Below are 16,922 nucleotides of genomic sequence, written 5' to 3'. Positions count from 1 at the left end.
AAGAAGTGTTTACGAACGGAAAGTGTACTGTTACATATACATATACAATTACCAAAGAAAGAAGTTTATCCAAAAATACCAGATTCAACAGTGTTTGACCGAACGCTCAACAAGGTAGTGGAACATGAGGACGCTCGTCCTCGTCCAGGGATCATTCCAAATGAACGAATCCCATTCTTGACTATTAAAAAGGGAGACCGAACGGTCAAAGACCGTTCAATACGAACGTTCAATATGAAGGGGAAACTCTTTTTCAATTCATTTACATTCCAGTTCATTTCTCATCATACAGTTTCATAAATTCCATTCGTTCATGTCATGGTACAATTTACAATCTTCATATAGTTCATATCATCCAAATCTCATGTATTTCATACTGTTACCAATAAGGAGTATTGGTAAATCTTGAAGAAATTTGTTTTGATGATGCTACAAGAAGTTTTAGTTGAAGAAGATATTAGAATTAGTTAAAAGCAAGTTGTAGAAATTAAATGTAGTAGGAAATTCTTGTAAACCTTGTAAAACTTGTATTTTTAACCTGCAATAATCGATTATCATTAAGCAATAATCGATTATCACAAGTCATACTTGAATAATCGATTATCACTTCATATAATCGATTATCACATCTTTGAAAACCTGTAACGGACTTGAATAATCGATTATCACTTACAATAATCGATTATTCATGGCAGTTGGGAGCTGTCCTTTGGCATTCAGTGTACTTGGCTATATATTTTGATTTGGAGAAATCAGAAGGTAACGTTGTTGAACAGAAGCTCTTGTAGAATACTGTTTGTCAGAGGAAGTTCTCAGAAGCTATAGTTCAAGTTCCCTTGCTTGGTCTCGTGAACAGGAGAGGCTCGTGTGTCGTGTGTCGATAGTCGGAGCAAGCTCTCTTCGAGTTAGCAAGGTGCTCTGCCTGGTCTCGTGAATAGGAGAAGCTCGCGTTTCGTTTGTCGATATTCGGAGCGTTTCTCTTCGAGTTGGCAGAGTGTTCTTCTTCCTGTTCGTTCATCGAAGGAAGGTTTATTTATCTGCTTTATTCACTATTTGTTGTAATCTGTGAAACCATTTTTAGTGAAAAAGGTTAATCACTATTTATAGTGATTAACGACTGGACGTAGAATCTTTTGATTCGAACCAGGATAAAAATCCAGTGTATCAATTTTTCTACTCTCTATACTCTTTACCTTTTATGCATGTTAACTGTTTGATTAATTTTCTCTAAGAAAATTGTTTTTCTAAAACGAACCATCAAAACTTGATTTGTGACCATAACACGCTTTCCGAATATTTTATTCCGCTGCGCAACTCTATAACGGTACCGATTGTTCCAACAATTGGTATCAGAGCTTGCTTTGATATTTTTTCAAATCTTTTCAAAAATGGCCGGTCATCAAACTCAAGTATATGCCGAGGGTGCTTCCATCAACAGACCACCACTCTTTACTGGTGATAACTATGCATTCTGGAAAGTCAGAATGGAAATTTTTATGGGGTCTGTTGACAGAGGCATCTGGGAAGCTGTACTAAATGGTCCCTATATTCCTAAAAGAACTGTTGATGGTGTAGAAGTAGAAAAACCATACTTTAACTGGACTCCTGAGGAAAATAGAAGAGCCCAATTTGATATTAAGGCTCGTAATATTATTTCATCTGCTGTTGTACTTGATGAATTTTATAGAATTTCAGTATGTAAGACAGCACAGGAAATGTGGGAGGTCCTCAGAGTCACACATGAGGGTACAGACGAGGTGAAACATGCAAGGAAGAATACACTCATCCAGGAGTATGAGATGTTCAGAATGCAACCTGGAGAACCAATTTCTGATGTCCAGAAGCGTTTCACTCACATTGTGAACCACCTAACAGGTTTAGGTAAGACTTTTGACACTGATGAATTGAATGTGAAAATTTTGAAATCATTAGACAGGTCTTGGCAACCAAAGGTGACTGCCATCTAGGAGTCTCAAAACCTCACTCAAATGTCAACGGCGATTCTCTTTGGAAAGCTTCGTGAGCATGAGCTTGAGCTGAAAAGATTAACTACAGAAGAGGATCAAGGCAAAAGAAAGACACTTGCCTTCAAATCTGAAATTTCAAAAGGAAAAAGTTATAAGAGAATTGAGGATGATGATTCCGATAACGATGAGGAAAACATGAGTCTTATGATTAAGAAGTTTGCTAAATTTATGAAAGCAAAGGGAAAAGACAAATACCGTGGAGAAAGGAAAGAAAATCAAGGATCTCCATCAAGCGTTAAATGTTATGGATGTGGAGAAAGAGGACATATGAAGATTGATTGTCCTAATAATAGGAAAAGTGAAGAAAAGAAGGAGAGAAAATTTTCAAAGAAGAAGAAAGCTTACATAGCTTGGGAAGACAATGCTTCTAGTTCTTCAAGTTCAAGCAATTCAGATGAAGAAGCTAATTTGTGCTTAATGGCAGACTCAGAAGATGCAGGAAGCCAAGTAAGTGATTCTAGCTTAGAGTCAAGTGATGAATTTGATTTACAAAAGGCATTTCTTGATTTGTTAAATGAATCTGAAAAACTTGATGTTGCTCATAAAAAGTTAAAGAAAGAGCATAATGAATTGAAATTGAAGTATGAAAAAGTACTAGATGACGAAGTTGTTTTGAGAAACAAAGTTAGTAATCTAGAAACTAAGTTATTTGAATCTGATGTTGTTGTACAACCTGTTGAATGTTTATCGTGTAAAAGTCATATGTTTGATATTGACATTCTTGAGAATTTACTTGCAAAGGCAACTAAGTCTAAGTCACATGCCAAAACAAACTTTGAGAGAAGCAATGCTAGAAGTGGAAACATGCATCTTCATAAAAAGTCTAAAGTTAAGAGAACTCGTAGAGTTTGGGTTGAGAAAGGGACTTTTGTGAAAAACAAGGTGCATGATGTTTGTTGTTTTTATTGTATGAAAAAGGGACATACTTCTAACAAATGTAAAATTAAACATTTTGATGTTCCAAATGGAAAATATGCTTGGATTCCTGTTATAAAGTAAATTGTCTCTAACCTCAAAGGACCCAAATGAGATTATGGGGACCAAAAATCTATTGTTTTTACTTTGCAGGTTAAGTTTTCAAAAGGATAAGAGAGCTCTATGGTATTATGCTCTTTGAAGTGATGCTACAAACCAGGATGTAACTCCATCAAGTGGTATCCAAAAGCCTTCATTCAAGCACCAAGTAATTGAGCTAAGTGTTGTTTAAACTGTGATGTTGCATCCTGTATTTACTTGATCTTCCATTATTTAGTTACTGTTATATTCATGCCTGGTTGAGAAAATGATATGTTGATCGCTGTTTCATTCATCCTGTGGTATGTTCATGTCTGGTTACACATTTTGATCAAGTGAATTCATTTATTTAAAATATTCATGTGTTGAATTTCATTCATGTCATGTAAAGCCATGTGCATTGTTATTTCAGTGCTTTGTTGATATTTATCTATTGAATTTGTGTTTAACTGGCTTAGTATTCAATTTCATGAGTACTTTGAAGTTACTTTGGTGTAATCTCTGTCAAGCATCAAAAACTATGAAAAAGTCATTTAAATGAGTTGACTGACAGATTTTCATTAGCAATTCTTGATGATTAAGATATGTGAAAATTAAATTGTCATTTCTATTTCAAAGTTGGTTCTGTGGAGATTTGTTTTTAAGTTCAAATGCATAACGAATGAGCTATGATAATATACATTGAGAGCCTGGATGCAGAAAATGAACTTATCAAATTTGCATAATTTTGATGTAAATTATTTTGTTTAAAAAATGTTGAAAAATAGCACCTAAATCAGCTCTTGTGATTGAATTTTTGCATATGTTGTTTTGATATGCATAGTTGAATATATGAAGTTGAACAAATTGGGATATGAGAGTGCATGAAACATAGTTGGTGTTTGATAAGTTGAAATTTGTGTTGTCAAAATTAGTTTTTGAACTGATTGTGCTAGCTGAAATGCTTTCTTGTTAAACCTGGAGATAGATTTTTTGAGCTTAGAAGAGAGTTAGGAGTGTCAGACATATCTTAGAATCAAAATCTATGCAAATTTTTGTATTTTTCGTAAACTTAACGCTTCATAATCGATTATCACTAAGTTATAATCGATTATTCATGCATCAAATTCAATTCTGGAAAATCTTGAGCAGATAATCGATTATCATTATGCATAATCGATTATCATGCAATTCTGGGCAGTAATTATTGAACTGATAATCGATTATCTCGAGCCATAATCGATTATCACGCTGACAGTTTCAAAAATAGAGCCGTTGGAGCATCCCATAACGGCCATAAACGACCATAAACGGCTAGTTTGTCCATTTTTCTTATAAAAAGCCCCCCATAATCGATTATTAGACACTCCTTTGCACCCAATTACTGCTGAAATCAAATCTAGAGCTCACATCTTCTTCATTTCCCTTCACCTTCTCAAAATCTCATTTTCCCATTCTTCCTCCATGGCTGACTCAAGAAGGCATCGTCGCAGAACAGCTGGAGCCTCCTCTTCTTCTCAACCACGTCTTGCAAACATAGATGGATGGATTTCAGATCAAGGGAAACACGCAGACTTTGTTAATTCTTGGCAAGAAAGGAAGATCATGGCGGTAAAGTTTATTCGTCTTGACTTTTTCCGCTTCTACGGCTTTCAATTTCCAAACACTTTTGCTGAGCAGGGGTTAACGCATCTGTTAGAACAAAAAGGCTGCATTTATCCTGATCTGATAAGAGTCTTCTACTTCAACTTGCGCTGTCGAGATGGGATAATATCTACTAAGGTCAAGGGAGTACGCATCATTTTAGATGATGACATATGGACCAATGTTGCTCAACTTCCCATCTGGGATGATGCTGTCAAAGTCCACTTAGGACTTGAAGATTTCAACAGGATGATGACTTTTCAATCCTTCCTACGTCATCCTGAACGACAAACAAATAGAAGGCAATTACTGGTTGGAGGTTTTAAAGTTGAAGAAAGGATGATCCACTACTTGATTGTCTGGATTTTATGTCCTAGAGCAACCAACCATGCTCAATGCTCTGAGCAGGATTTACTTCTATTGTATGGGATTCTAAATCACATACACATCGACTGGCCTGCTCTCATTACTGACACAATGGTAAAAGCCAAGAAATCCCATTCATATCAACTTCCCTATGCTCTTCTTATCTCTAGGATTTTAGAATTCAAAGGTGTACCTGTTGAAGGAGAACTAGTTCAAAATATTGAAGCTGTGGGATCAGAAATTGGAGATACAACCTTTCGTCAAATGGGATTCATTACTAGAGGAAGAGTCCTCATTCACAAAGATGATGATCATCCTGATGTAGATGAAGATGATGACATTGACACTCATATGGCTGACCCAGTAAGTGCTGCTGCTCCATCTGATGCTGGACCATCAAACATACCCTCTTCTTCCTCAACTTCTATGGAAGAACATTTTGCAAGGTTATCTAAACAATTGGAGGATATGAGTCTTGCACAAAAGACTCACTTTGAGGAGATTTATGATTGGCAACGATCTGTTGATGAGTACATGGTTGATCAATTTCTTGATCTTGATGTTCGCCTATCTAACATCGAGCATCATCTCAACATTCAACCTCCCGAGAGATCTCCTAGTCCTGAGTTTTAGATATAGGTTCTCTGTTAGACTGTTTTGTTGTTTTCTTGCCATTTCATCTATGTTATAATTCAGTCTGTTATGTGTCTTCTTCCAATGCAATCTTTATTTTCATAAATAAAATGATCTCTTGATTATATGCATCCTTTGATTAATTGAGGGGGAGATCATATTTAGGGGGAGCCTTTAACATTTGATCTTTTTGCTTCTGATCAAAAAGGTGGAGAAGAATAATACAAGGGGAGATCATATTTAGGGGGAGCCTTTAACATTTGATCTTTTTGCTTCTGATCAAAAAGGGGGAGAAGAATAATACAAGGGGAGAAGTATAAATTATTACAGGTATTGCTAACCTTGTTGTTGTTTGTTAGCTTGTATGTTTTGCAGGTAAGCCAAACTTGCTTTTAAAATTGAATTTTTGATCATCATCAAAAAGGGGGAGATTGTTACCAATAAGGAGTATTAGTAAATCTTGAAGAAATTTGTTTTGATGATGCTACAAGAAGTTTTAGTTGAAGAAGATATTAGAATTAGTTAAAAGCAAGTTGTAGAAATTAAATGTAGTAGGAAATTCTTGTAAACCTTGTAAAACTTGTATTTTTAACCTGCAATAATCGATTATCATTAAGCAATAATCGATTATCACAAGTCATACTTGAATAATCGATTATCACTTCATATAATCGATTATCACATCTTTGAAAACCTGTAACGGACTTGAATAATCGATTATCACTTACAATAATCGATTATTCATGGCAGTTGGGAGCTGTCCTTTGGCATTCAGTGTACTTGGCTATATATTTTGATTTGGAGAAATCAGAAGGTAACGTTGTTGAACAGAAGCTCTTGTAGAATACTGTTTGTCAGAGGAAGTTCTCAGAAGCTATAGTTCAAGTTCCCTTGCTTGGTCTCGTGAACAGGAGAGGCTCGTGTGTCGTGTGTCGATAGTCGGAGCAAGCTCTCTTCGAGTTAGCAAGGTGCTCTGCCTGGTCTCGTGAATAGGAGAAGCTCGCGTTTCGTTTGTCGATATTCGGAGCGTTTCTCTTCGAGTTGGCAGAGTGTTCTTCTTCCTGTTCGTTCGTCGAAGGAAGGTTTATTTATCTGCTTTATTCACTATTTGTTGTAATCTGTGAAACCATTTTTAGTGAAAAAGGTTAATCACTATTTATAGTGATTAACGACTGGACGTAGAATCTTTTGATTCGAACTAGGATAAAAATCCAGTGTATCAATTTTTCTACTCTCTATACTCTTTACCTTTTACGCATGTTAACTGTTTGATTAATTTTCTCTAAGAAAATTGTTTTTCTAAAACGAACCATCAAAACTTGATTTGTGACCGTAACACGCTTTCCGAATATTTTATTCCGCTGCGCAACTCTATAACGGTACCGATTGTTCCAACACATACAACATACGTAAACTTAGTCATATTCATTTTCACTCAGTAAACAACGAACGTTCATGCAACTCAAATCACAGCACATCATGCAATATATTCATACAGTAATTAACGAACGTTCAAACGAAGCACACAACATGAATTAAATCAAATAAGCTTCCCTTACCTGGAAATGAACGAACGTTCACAAACGCACACAGACGCTTCTCCACTCAAATTCCACTAGCCAACGCTCGTTAATCCACTATACTAGCGAACCCCAACACCAGACTCAGAATTACGCTGCTCTTAAGAAAAGACGAACGCACAACTCAGAATTGAGTTCGCATGCATTGAAACGAACGTCAAAGACGAATGGAAAGACTTACCAGCTTCACTAGCCGAACGTTCTCTCTGGAAATCCTTGACGCCGAGCGTCCTTCACTGGTGCTGGAATACTGGTTGGAGTAGATGAACTGGGTGGTTTCTTCTTAGAGAGAGAAGGTACAGAGAATGCAGAGAGAAGGAGGAGAGAAAGAGTTTTCGGAAATGAAGGAAAGGGATGCGTGAAGGGGAAGTGGAGAATAAATTCAAAAATCTCAGATTTGCTTTCCACTCCGCCAGCGCACTTTTCCACTCTGCCAACGCATTCCACTTACAGCCCATGACAGACGCACGTTACATGCTGGCAGGCGCACGTTCTGCACCTCTGGTTTCTGACTACCCATGCTGAACGGTCGTCCACTCAGCGGTCGCCACGTGTTTTCCACCACCGATTTCTTGATCCACGCTGGACGGACGTCCACTCCCACACGGACACGTGTATCCCACTACCTCTGCACGCACGTTCTCCACTGCGTCTCACCTCCATGTGCGTTAGTGGGTGCCAGAATATGCTGCTGCCCATGTGCGTGCCGAGGTGGCTCGTTCTGCAGCTGCCACCTGGACTCCACCAAGCTACGTCATTTCCGAGGCCTGACATGTGTGTTGTGTATGTGACTCTTGATTCTGTCCACCACAGTCCAAAGAAAAAGTAGCTTTCAACCCTGTACTGGAATGGTGTATATTTTATTCTGGTTTTAAATCTTGTACACAAAATTAATGTAGTTTAATTGTCATTAAAAAATGTTTAAATTTTTTAACGGTTTGTACATGTGTACATTTACTTTTCGTATCTCCACGTCCAAGAACTAGATCTCTTCAGCAGCCAACAGACACAGAATTTACAAGACCGGTTTTTGCTCCTTATCTTAAGCTTCTGTAAAAGTTTTATCTCGCCTTCACACAACATTGCCACCTACCATTTGCTGTAGTTTTTTTGGTGTTTCGGTATACATTTTCCTGTGTGTCTCTGTTGCTCCTGGATGTTTGGGATGCTTGCATTTCTTCAACTGTTGTCCTTCGTATTCACCAAAGGAGGGGGAGGTACCTGCAAAGATACTCCGACGCTCAAGTCAGATATGAGTTATGGAGCTGAAGCTCTCAAGAGAATAATTGGATATTGCTCTGAAATATTATTCAGGATCTCTAGAGCATAAAAAGAACGTCCCTGGACTTTGGTCCTGTCACTGTATTTATAAGTAAACTAAGAATAACCACCTTACCTAAAAATGTGGTTAGTGGCTTTGACCAATATTTTAACTGTCTAAAATATCTAAGATATTTATGTTATTACATAAATATCCTTATTACATAACATGCCCCCCAAGTCCGAGTTAGCCGTTCCGTTTTATGAACGTGGTAACTATAGGACTTATGAGTTTGAGGGAGGCTGTCTTCGCTGTAATTAGAGAGCGTGTGCAAGTGAGGAATTTGATGGACCAAAAGGAGGCGAAGATGAACGGCAAAAAGCTGGAGCAAATGAGGCCGACGCTGATTGAGTGGACGCTCGTTAACAATTGAATGTCGAGCGTTGAGGCCGAACGACGGACTGAGTGGACGCTCGTTGACATTTGTTTGTCGAGCGTTGAGGCCGAACGCTGACTGAGTGGACGCTCGTGAACAATTGAATGTCGAGCGTTGAGGCCGAACGCTGACTGAGTGGACGCTCGTGAACAATTGAATGTCGAGCGTTGAGGCCGAACGCTGATTGAGTGGACGCTCGTGAACAATTGAATGTCGAGCTATGAGACCAAATGACGAACGCTTTCGATGTTGAACGACAGAATCTTTGAAAAGTTGATGTTCTTGGGTGAACATAAGCTAGGCTATGGGGATGGTCCCCTAGGTTTGATGGTCTGGGTGATCTAGGGCGAACATATACCAGTGGGAGTGTGTCCCTTTGTTCGATGCTCCTGGGTGTTCTAGGGCGAACATCTACCAGCGGGAGTGTGTCCCTTTGTTTGATGCTCCTAGGTGTTCTAGGGCGAACATCTACCAGTGGGAGTGTATCCCGAATGTACTGGGTGTTCTCGGGCGAACAGTGACCCATGGGAGTGTATCCCGAATGTACTGGGTGTTCTTGGGCGAACAGTGACCCATGGGAGTGTATCCCGTAGAACGCTCGGTTTTTGGTTGACCGTCTACTGTGACCTGCATGAGAAATATAATATATAAAATACAGATAAGTCCGTTCGGTTGCGATTGAAACCTGGCAGTCGAACGTTAGTTAGGCCGAATGTTGGACGCTTGAGGCCGAGCGTCAAATAGATTGGATGGCTGAGCGACAGTGAGTCCGAATGAGAGTATGGCCGAATGCTGGAGCGCTCGTGTTGAAGTATGGTTGAGCGATAAAGACCGAACGTCCATGAAAAGCGAAATGCCGAACGCCTAGAACAAGAGTATGGCCGAATGGTCGAGCGATTGAGGCTGAAGGGTTGAGACCTAGCTGCCGAACGCTTTAGGCCGAACGTCTATAAGAAAGGCCGAGCGGTCAAGGAAAAGCTGTCGAGCGTCAGGGCGCTGAATGGCGGATCGTTGGAAAGTTTGATGTCACGGGTGGCCGAACGAAATATGCCGAATCGCCGAACGTACATGAGGCTGTGGCCGAAAGCAGAAACGCTTGAGGTCGAAAATTGCCGAACGGCAATCAGACCGAATGGCCGAGCGGTTGAGGTCGAGTGGCTGACCGCATGACCGAACGGTTTATTGTTTAAACACGGGAGACACTGGTCGAACGACTACTGAAGCCAAGAAAACGAATGACATTGAGGCCGGATGGCTTATCATCAATTGGGTCGAACGGCCGTGGCGCTCGAATTCTGGAGCGCTCGCTTCGGTGCATGGCCGTGCGCCAGAGACCGACTTGTCGAACGTCGATGAGACGGATGGTCGAACCACGGATGGCCGAACGTTGGAGTATTTGAGGACGACGACCTGACAATATGTGAGGCTGGATGAACGAGTGGTGGAACGCTCATGGCTACTGAATGAACGTGAGGTCTGTTCAGAAGGGTCAGCGATCGAGGATGGCCCAATGCCAAGATGGCGAATGCCAGGACCTATGGGCGGTCATTAGTAAGGACGAACGTCCTTGTGACCGAATTCTGGAACGCTCGAGATACGGATGGCCGAACGGTAGAGGTCGAGTGACCGAACGTCAAGGGGGCCGAATTGCTGAACATTGGGAAGCTTGGGACAACTGGTGGCCGAACGACATATTCCTAAAGGCCGAGAGTCAATGAGGCTGAGTAGCCAAAAGCAGGAACACTCGAGGTTGAAAATTGCCGAACGGCAGTGAGACCACATGGCCGAACGGTTGGCCAAGATGCCGACTGGACGAACGATTGCGGCCACGAAATGGTCGTGAGATATACTCGCCCTTGTCGATCGACCTAGACGAACGACCGTGGAGTGCGGCTCGTTCTTGATGGTCGATCCCGATATTGTCGAACGGTGATGAGGAAGGTTTTGTTGACCGGTCACGGTCGACGTTCTGTCTTGCTGTCGACCAAGGTGGACGACCTAGGTGGTGGCTAATATTGATGGCGTGTAGCGGTCGTGACCAGGAGGCGAGGACGAACGGTCCGAGGACGAATGGCTAATTGTTTTGACGCTCGTACACACTGATTGTCGAGCGTTCGATTCTGAACGTCGAGGGCGAACGTTGCTGATCACTGAGAGCGGAGTGGACGAACGTCGTTGGGGACCGAGTGGAACGTTCGAAACCAAAGGGCGAACGTCAGGTTCAATGGTCGAGCAAGTTAAGTGGAATGGCCGATCGTCACTAGGGTCAAACGTTAATTGCACCGAATGGCGGACCATCAATAGGGTCGAATGTCCGTGAACCGAACGCTCTAGGCCGAACGGCCACCAGAGAGAATAGTGGCCGAACGTTATGGTGGTTCCGTAACTGAGCGTGAGTTTGGTCGGATAGCCGAACGCTGTGGCGTCGAATTGCCGAATGGTTGAATTTTGGGAAATAGAAACGGTTTCGAAAGTCGAGTTGGAACGAACGCTCGTCCGCATTGATTGTCGAGCGTTCGGTTTCGAAAGTCGAGTTGGAACGAACGCTATAGGCCGAACGTCAATGTGGCGAGCATTGTCGGCCGAACGCTATTGAAACAAATGGCCGAATGGTTGGGGACGAACGTTGATGACCGAGTGGTTGAAATCGATTGACGAACGTTCGTCCAGTGATTGATTGTCGGGCGTTCGTCTCTGAAGGCGAGGACGAACGTCATTGACTCCGTGTGGCTGATCATTGAGAGCAGAGTGGATGAACGTCGCTGGTGACCGAGCGGGCGAACGTTTTGGACTACGTGGACGAACGTCGGGGGTGATTTGATTGTTCGTCCCATGGTTTGTAGAGCGGCCTAAACTAAGTGGAGTGTCGAGCGGCTGGGGGTGAGGACGGTTTGAACGCTCGTCATATGGCTTGTTAACGCTCGTGTTGAAGTTTGATCGAGCGGTAGAGATCTCTGATTGCGGGACGTCTCAGGACGAACGTCCTTGACGTACGCGAGGCGGGCTTGAGACATTCCAAAACGAACGTCCTTGACGTACGCGAGCCTGAGCTTGGGAAGATTCCGGACGAACGTCCTATACGAACGCGAGGCTGAGCCGTTTGAACGTTCGACGCATATTTTGTTGAACGCTCGTACAGATGTTGAACGCTCGTCTGGCGTTTGAAGTTTGGGAAATAGAAACGGGGTTGGATGACGTGGAGGCAGAGCCGGACAACGCGTGGATGGCGCGAGTGTTGCGGAAGACGTGGAGAATGGGTCCGCGATTTATTTGGGGATCTTTCGTGTGGGAATCTTCCGCGCAAACGGCGAGTCTGCTCATGTGACTGGAACTGAGCTCCTGACAGAATCGCAGACTCGGTTGTGACTGTGTGACCGCACTGGCGTGGTGGCGGATGCCCCCCAAGATAAGTGAGATTCAGTACTCGAATATGGCAAACCTCGACAGCACCATCGAAAAGGCGTGGAGAGAAAGAGAGCGAAGAAACAGGCGTTGAAAGTGCTGGTGTGGGCTGTTCTTGTTGAGATACTCCGTGGATAGGAGTTCCGTGGTCTCCACCGTCGTCGTGGGATTAGCGGGATGGTGTTTGGGAGGTGATTTAGGAATTTAGGGTTTTTTGATTTGCGGATTGTGCAATCATGGAGAAGCTGGAGATGACTTAGCAATACTTGATGGTGCGACGGAGGCTGATGGGCGGACCCGATTTGGGGCTGTCTTTGGAACACGTTGGGTGTAATTTTCAGAAAAGTGGTTGCCATTGAAGACGAAGAGTGAGAACACGTTGGGTGTAATTTTCAGAAAAGTGGTTGCCATTGAAGACGAAGAGTGAGAACCTGAGCTCAATTTGGGGATTTAGGGTTTTCCCTTGTTCTGCGATTTCTGGTGTAATTGGGAATTTGGGGAATTAGGAATTGTGGTTTTGATCTAGCGTGTGGGAGTGCAGAGAGGCTGCTGGTGTTGCCGCTGGTGAAGGCGGCGTTTGTCTGAGTCGAGGCGGCGATGGAGGATGATTTCGCCGTGGTAGCGAGAGTCATGGTCGTAGAGAACGCCGAACCAATTGTCACAGTAATTGGTGCTGGCATGGGAATTGTATCCTGATAAAGACGACATCAGTGGTGGCGGAGGAAGGAGAGAAATTCGCTGGAGGTGTCACTCGATCTGGCAATGACAGTGGCTTGCTGATACAAACCTATAGAACAGATATATTTTTGTGCTGGATCTGACCCGCAGAGGGGTGTGACTTTGCTGAGGTTCCCACTAGTGCGCTTTCGCGGAGGTGCTTACGGTGGTGTTAATGACTCACGGAGGAGATTCCCTGGGGGTGATGTGGCAGTAACTTAATTTGGAGAAGTTTTATCCGAAGGAATGCTGGGTTGAGGCCGAGGCTCCTCTTGTGGTTTCATTGGGATGGCCCTCGGCCCCACGGTGGGCGCCAAAATGTTTCGGTATACATTTTCCTGTGTGTCTCTGTTGCTCCTGGATGTTTGGGATGCTTGCATTTCTTCAACTGTTGTCCTTCGTATTCACCAAAGGAGGGGGAGGTACCTGCAAAGATACTCCGACGCTCAAGTCAGATATGAGTTATGGAGCTGAAGCTCTCAAGAGAATAATTGGATATTGCTCTGAAATATTATTCAGGATCTCTAGAGCATAAAAAGAACGTCCCTGGACTTTGGTCCTGTCACTGTACTTATAAGTAAACTAAGAATAACCACCTTACCTAAAAATGTGGTTAGTGGCTTTGACCAATATTTTAACTGTCTAAAATATCTAAGATATTTATGTTATTACATAAATATCCTTATTACATAACATTTGGTTTTTCAAATCTTGGGGTTGTTGAAAGTTCTGAACTTTCTTGATTCAATTGCAAGTATGGTCTTGAATGCATACTTCTAAGAAAAGGGTACCTTTCAACTTTTTGAACGCTTCTTCTTCGTCATGTATGTATCTATGTACTTGATGAGCATGTGCTGCCTCGTGTCATTGGATGTGTGAATTTTCTTAACTCATTTCACAGAGGTCATGCATTATTCTGGCTCCTACTGCTGCTTCTCTCTGCATCCAAGACCTGGTGTCGGTTTAGACTTAGAATTCCTGATTCCGGATTGTTGAAGTAAGTAAACTTATTACCAGTGTTTGGTTAATGGGAGATTTATTATTCAGTATTCTCTTGAGATTTATTAGTGTTTGGTTTTTCTTCCTTAATTTGAATTTTCCTGAAGAAATTATGGTTATTGTATTATGCTTATATTAAAGAAAATTTTAATTTTATTACAGCTGTAATATATGTATGTGTGTGTATGTATATGTATGTATGCGTGCGTGATTTATTTATTTACTGATAGTTATTATGTTTTTTCAGTGTTTAATTGTCTTTTTCTGCTGTGAATCTGACAAGTTTTAAGGACATGTTTGGATGTGTACCAGGAAGATTGGTATTCAATTGCTAAATGTTCAGTGTAATGTTTCTGCTCTTGGCTTTCTGGAGTTTTCGTGGAATTCTATCACACATTCCAGATTCTTGTTTAAATAGGTTTATTGTTCCGTAGATCTGAATCATACCAGTGAGAAGAAATTTTGAGTGAAATTGGGTGTTGGGATTTTGGATTTAACTGACGAGGAGGCTAATTCACGTGTTTGTTACGGTATAGGTGTGAGGTGGAGACCCCTTCAATCCTCTGGCATTTGCATGTTCCGAATTTGAGAAGCTTAATAGGATTTTGCTGAAGAAATTTAGGATCTGCATTAATTTGAATGGGGCATTCTGCAGCCGTATGGGACTATAGAGCAGCAACTGAAATTACAAAGGACTGGAATGGAATTGATCAAGTTCTGCTTCGGACCCCAAGGGGTTCTTCGGCACTGGTGAGAAATTGTTCATTGCAAAACTGGTGTCGGTTTTAACATTTGGTAAAGTTATGATTTTAAAATTTACTATGACATCCAATGCGAATTCTTGATGTGGATAACTTGGTCTGTAAAGATATTTGTAGTTTGAGTAATTTAATTACTACGATTACTTAGATTAACTGTTTTTTCTCGAAATTAGGTAAGCTTACATGGGGCGCAGGTCACTTCATGGCGGAATGAGCACGGGGAAGAACTTCTATTCACAAGCAGCAAGGTATGTCTTTCAATTTTGATTGAAAATCAATTTGTACATTTTAAATTATATGAATTTTGTTAGTTGTCAGCGCTGATAAGGAAAACATGTCAATATTTCATAATCTTGCTTTCTGAAAATTTTCATTTTGGGATAATCTGCATTATATTGCAACTGGCATGTGAAGGGCATTTGCCCAAATAATCAATAAATTTAAGAAGAGTTTGGATTTTGATGAATCATAGTATTCTATGCTGTCCATCAATCACATCGATGCAAGAGAAAAACAGGGAAGAATGGTGCATTGTAGTGCTTTTGTCCTTTGGAACCACTGGGGTTGAATACTGGTATAATGAAAAACTTTGACGGCAAAACCAACTTCTTAACTGATGCTTTTGTAGGAACACAGAACTTTAATCAATTATACTTTTTAAAGAGGCAAGTAGTAATAACTAACTGTTTTGTTTCCTTTTCCATTATCTGTAGGCAATTTTCAAGGCTCCAAAAGCAATTCGAGGAGGAATTCCCATGTGTTTTCCACAGGCAAGCTTATTCCTTTTTACGTTCATTTTATATAACTTGTAACATGCATACTTACATATCTTGAGCTGAATTTGTTTCACAGTTTGGAAACTGTGGATCGCTGGAGCAGCATGGTTTTGCAAGAAATAGAATGTGGGCAATTGATGAAAACCCTCCTCCTCTTCTTGGGAATGACTCCAGTGGGAAATCCTTCATTGACCTGGTGCTAAAATCATCTGAAGAAGATATGAAGTGCTGGCCACACAGGTATGAATAGCATGATGTGACAGTATAACAGGGATATCCACTCTCCATGTGTTTGATAATTTGAATCTGGCATATATGCACTCGATATTACTTTTTCCTGTGTTTGGCAGTAAATTTCAAGCAGTAGTAATCTAACGATTGTTTAATAATTGTACCAGTTTTGAATTCCGTCTTCGGGTGTCTCTTGCAGCAGATGGGGACTTGACTTTGATATCTAGAGTCAGGAATATAAATGGCAAGCCATTTAGTTTCTCATTCGCGGATCACACATACTTATTGGTTTCTGACATTAGGTATGGATAATTCTTTGTTGTACTTGGTCTGCATTCCCTTTTCTGAGTGTGTGGGATGATGTCCAACCATCATTTTTCTTTTCCATAGTAAATTGATTGCTGAACACTTCATCGGAGTTTTATTAGCACTAATGGTACTTCCTTGTTCAATATTTATAGTAGACAAATATATTTGGTTTTTGTTCTGAAACGTGTAGTTTCTGCATTTGCTGAATGCTTTAAATTGTGGGATTTTAACATTCAAGCAGATCTTAGAGGACTGTTTCTCTTCTTTAGAAACTAATAACAACTTACACTCTAATCATTTGAAACTAGCATGGATACTCTATATATTAGGTGGATTCTTCTCCGAATACTGGAATTATGAGTTTTATTCATGTCAGTTATCGGGAAATATGTAAACAAGTGATCAGTCGTAATGAAAGTACAAAGTTCTTACACAGCCTATAGAATTTGTAAGCATTTGAAGCAAACTACTGTTTGCAATGCTTGTTACCACCTATATAGATTCTTGTTTACATATTTTTACTTGAACTACCTCTCTTTTGATTGTTTTAGAACAGGAAATTTTATTTTAAGATTGACAATCATTATTAACGTCACATTAACAATTTTTATAGTGAGATAAGGATTGAAGGTCTGGAGACACTGGACTACCTAGACAACCTTTTCAAAAAAGAACGATTTACTGAACAAGATGCAATAACATTTGAATCTGAGGTAAACCCTTCTAGGTTATATTGATGTTAACAAAATGTAGACATTTATAGTTCCATGCTGCAATTTAAGCTAAT

The 16,922-nt window shown here is 40.9% G+C and overlaps 1 protein-coding gene and 1 pseudogene across 1 annotated transcript; both read left to right on the top strand.

Moving 5' to 3' along the window:
• The first annotated feature begins 1,388 nt into the window (after positions 1–1,388).
• On the top strand, positions 1,389–12,927 carry LOC148202309 (uncharacterized; annotated as a pseudogene).
• A 1,962-nt stretch (positions 12,928–14,889) lies between these two features.
• Positions 14,890–16,848, top strand: LOC148202308 (putative glucose-6-phosphate 1-epimerase). Its single transcript, XM_088109587.1, has 5 exons — positions 14,890–14,916; positions 14,993–15,067; positions 15,533–15,589; positions 15,672–16,128; positions 16,749–16,848. Exons 1-4 carry the CDS (start codon positions 14,890–14,892, stop codon positions 15,843–15,845), a joined length of 333 nt encoding a protein of 110 aa, XP_087965713.1. The 3' UTR covers positions 15,846–16,128; positions 16,749–16,848.
• The last annotated feature ends 74 nt before the right edge of the window (positions 16,849–16,922 follow it).

This window comes from Vigna umbellata, chromosome 3 (genome assembly GCF_029865625.1).
Source record: "Vigna umbellata cultivar VRB3 chromosome 3, Vumbellata_1.0, whole genome shotgun sequence".
Lineage (NCBI taxonomy): Eukaryota > Viridiplantae > Streptophyta > Magnoliopsida > Fabales > Fabaceae > Vigna > Vigna umbellata.
Note: the sequence above shows the minus strand (reverse complement) of the source record. Positions and strands in the feature narration are given on the sequence as shown.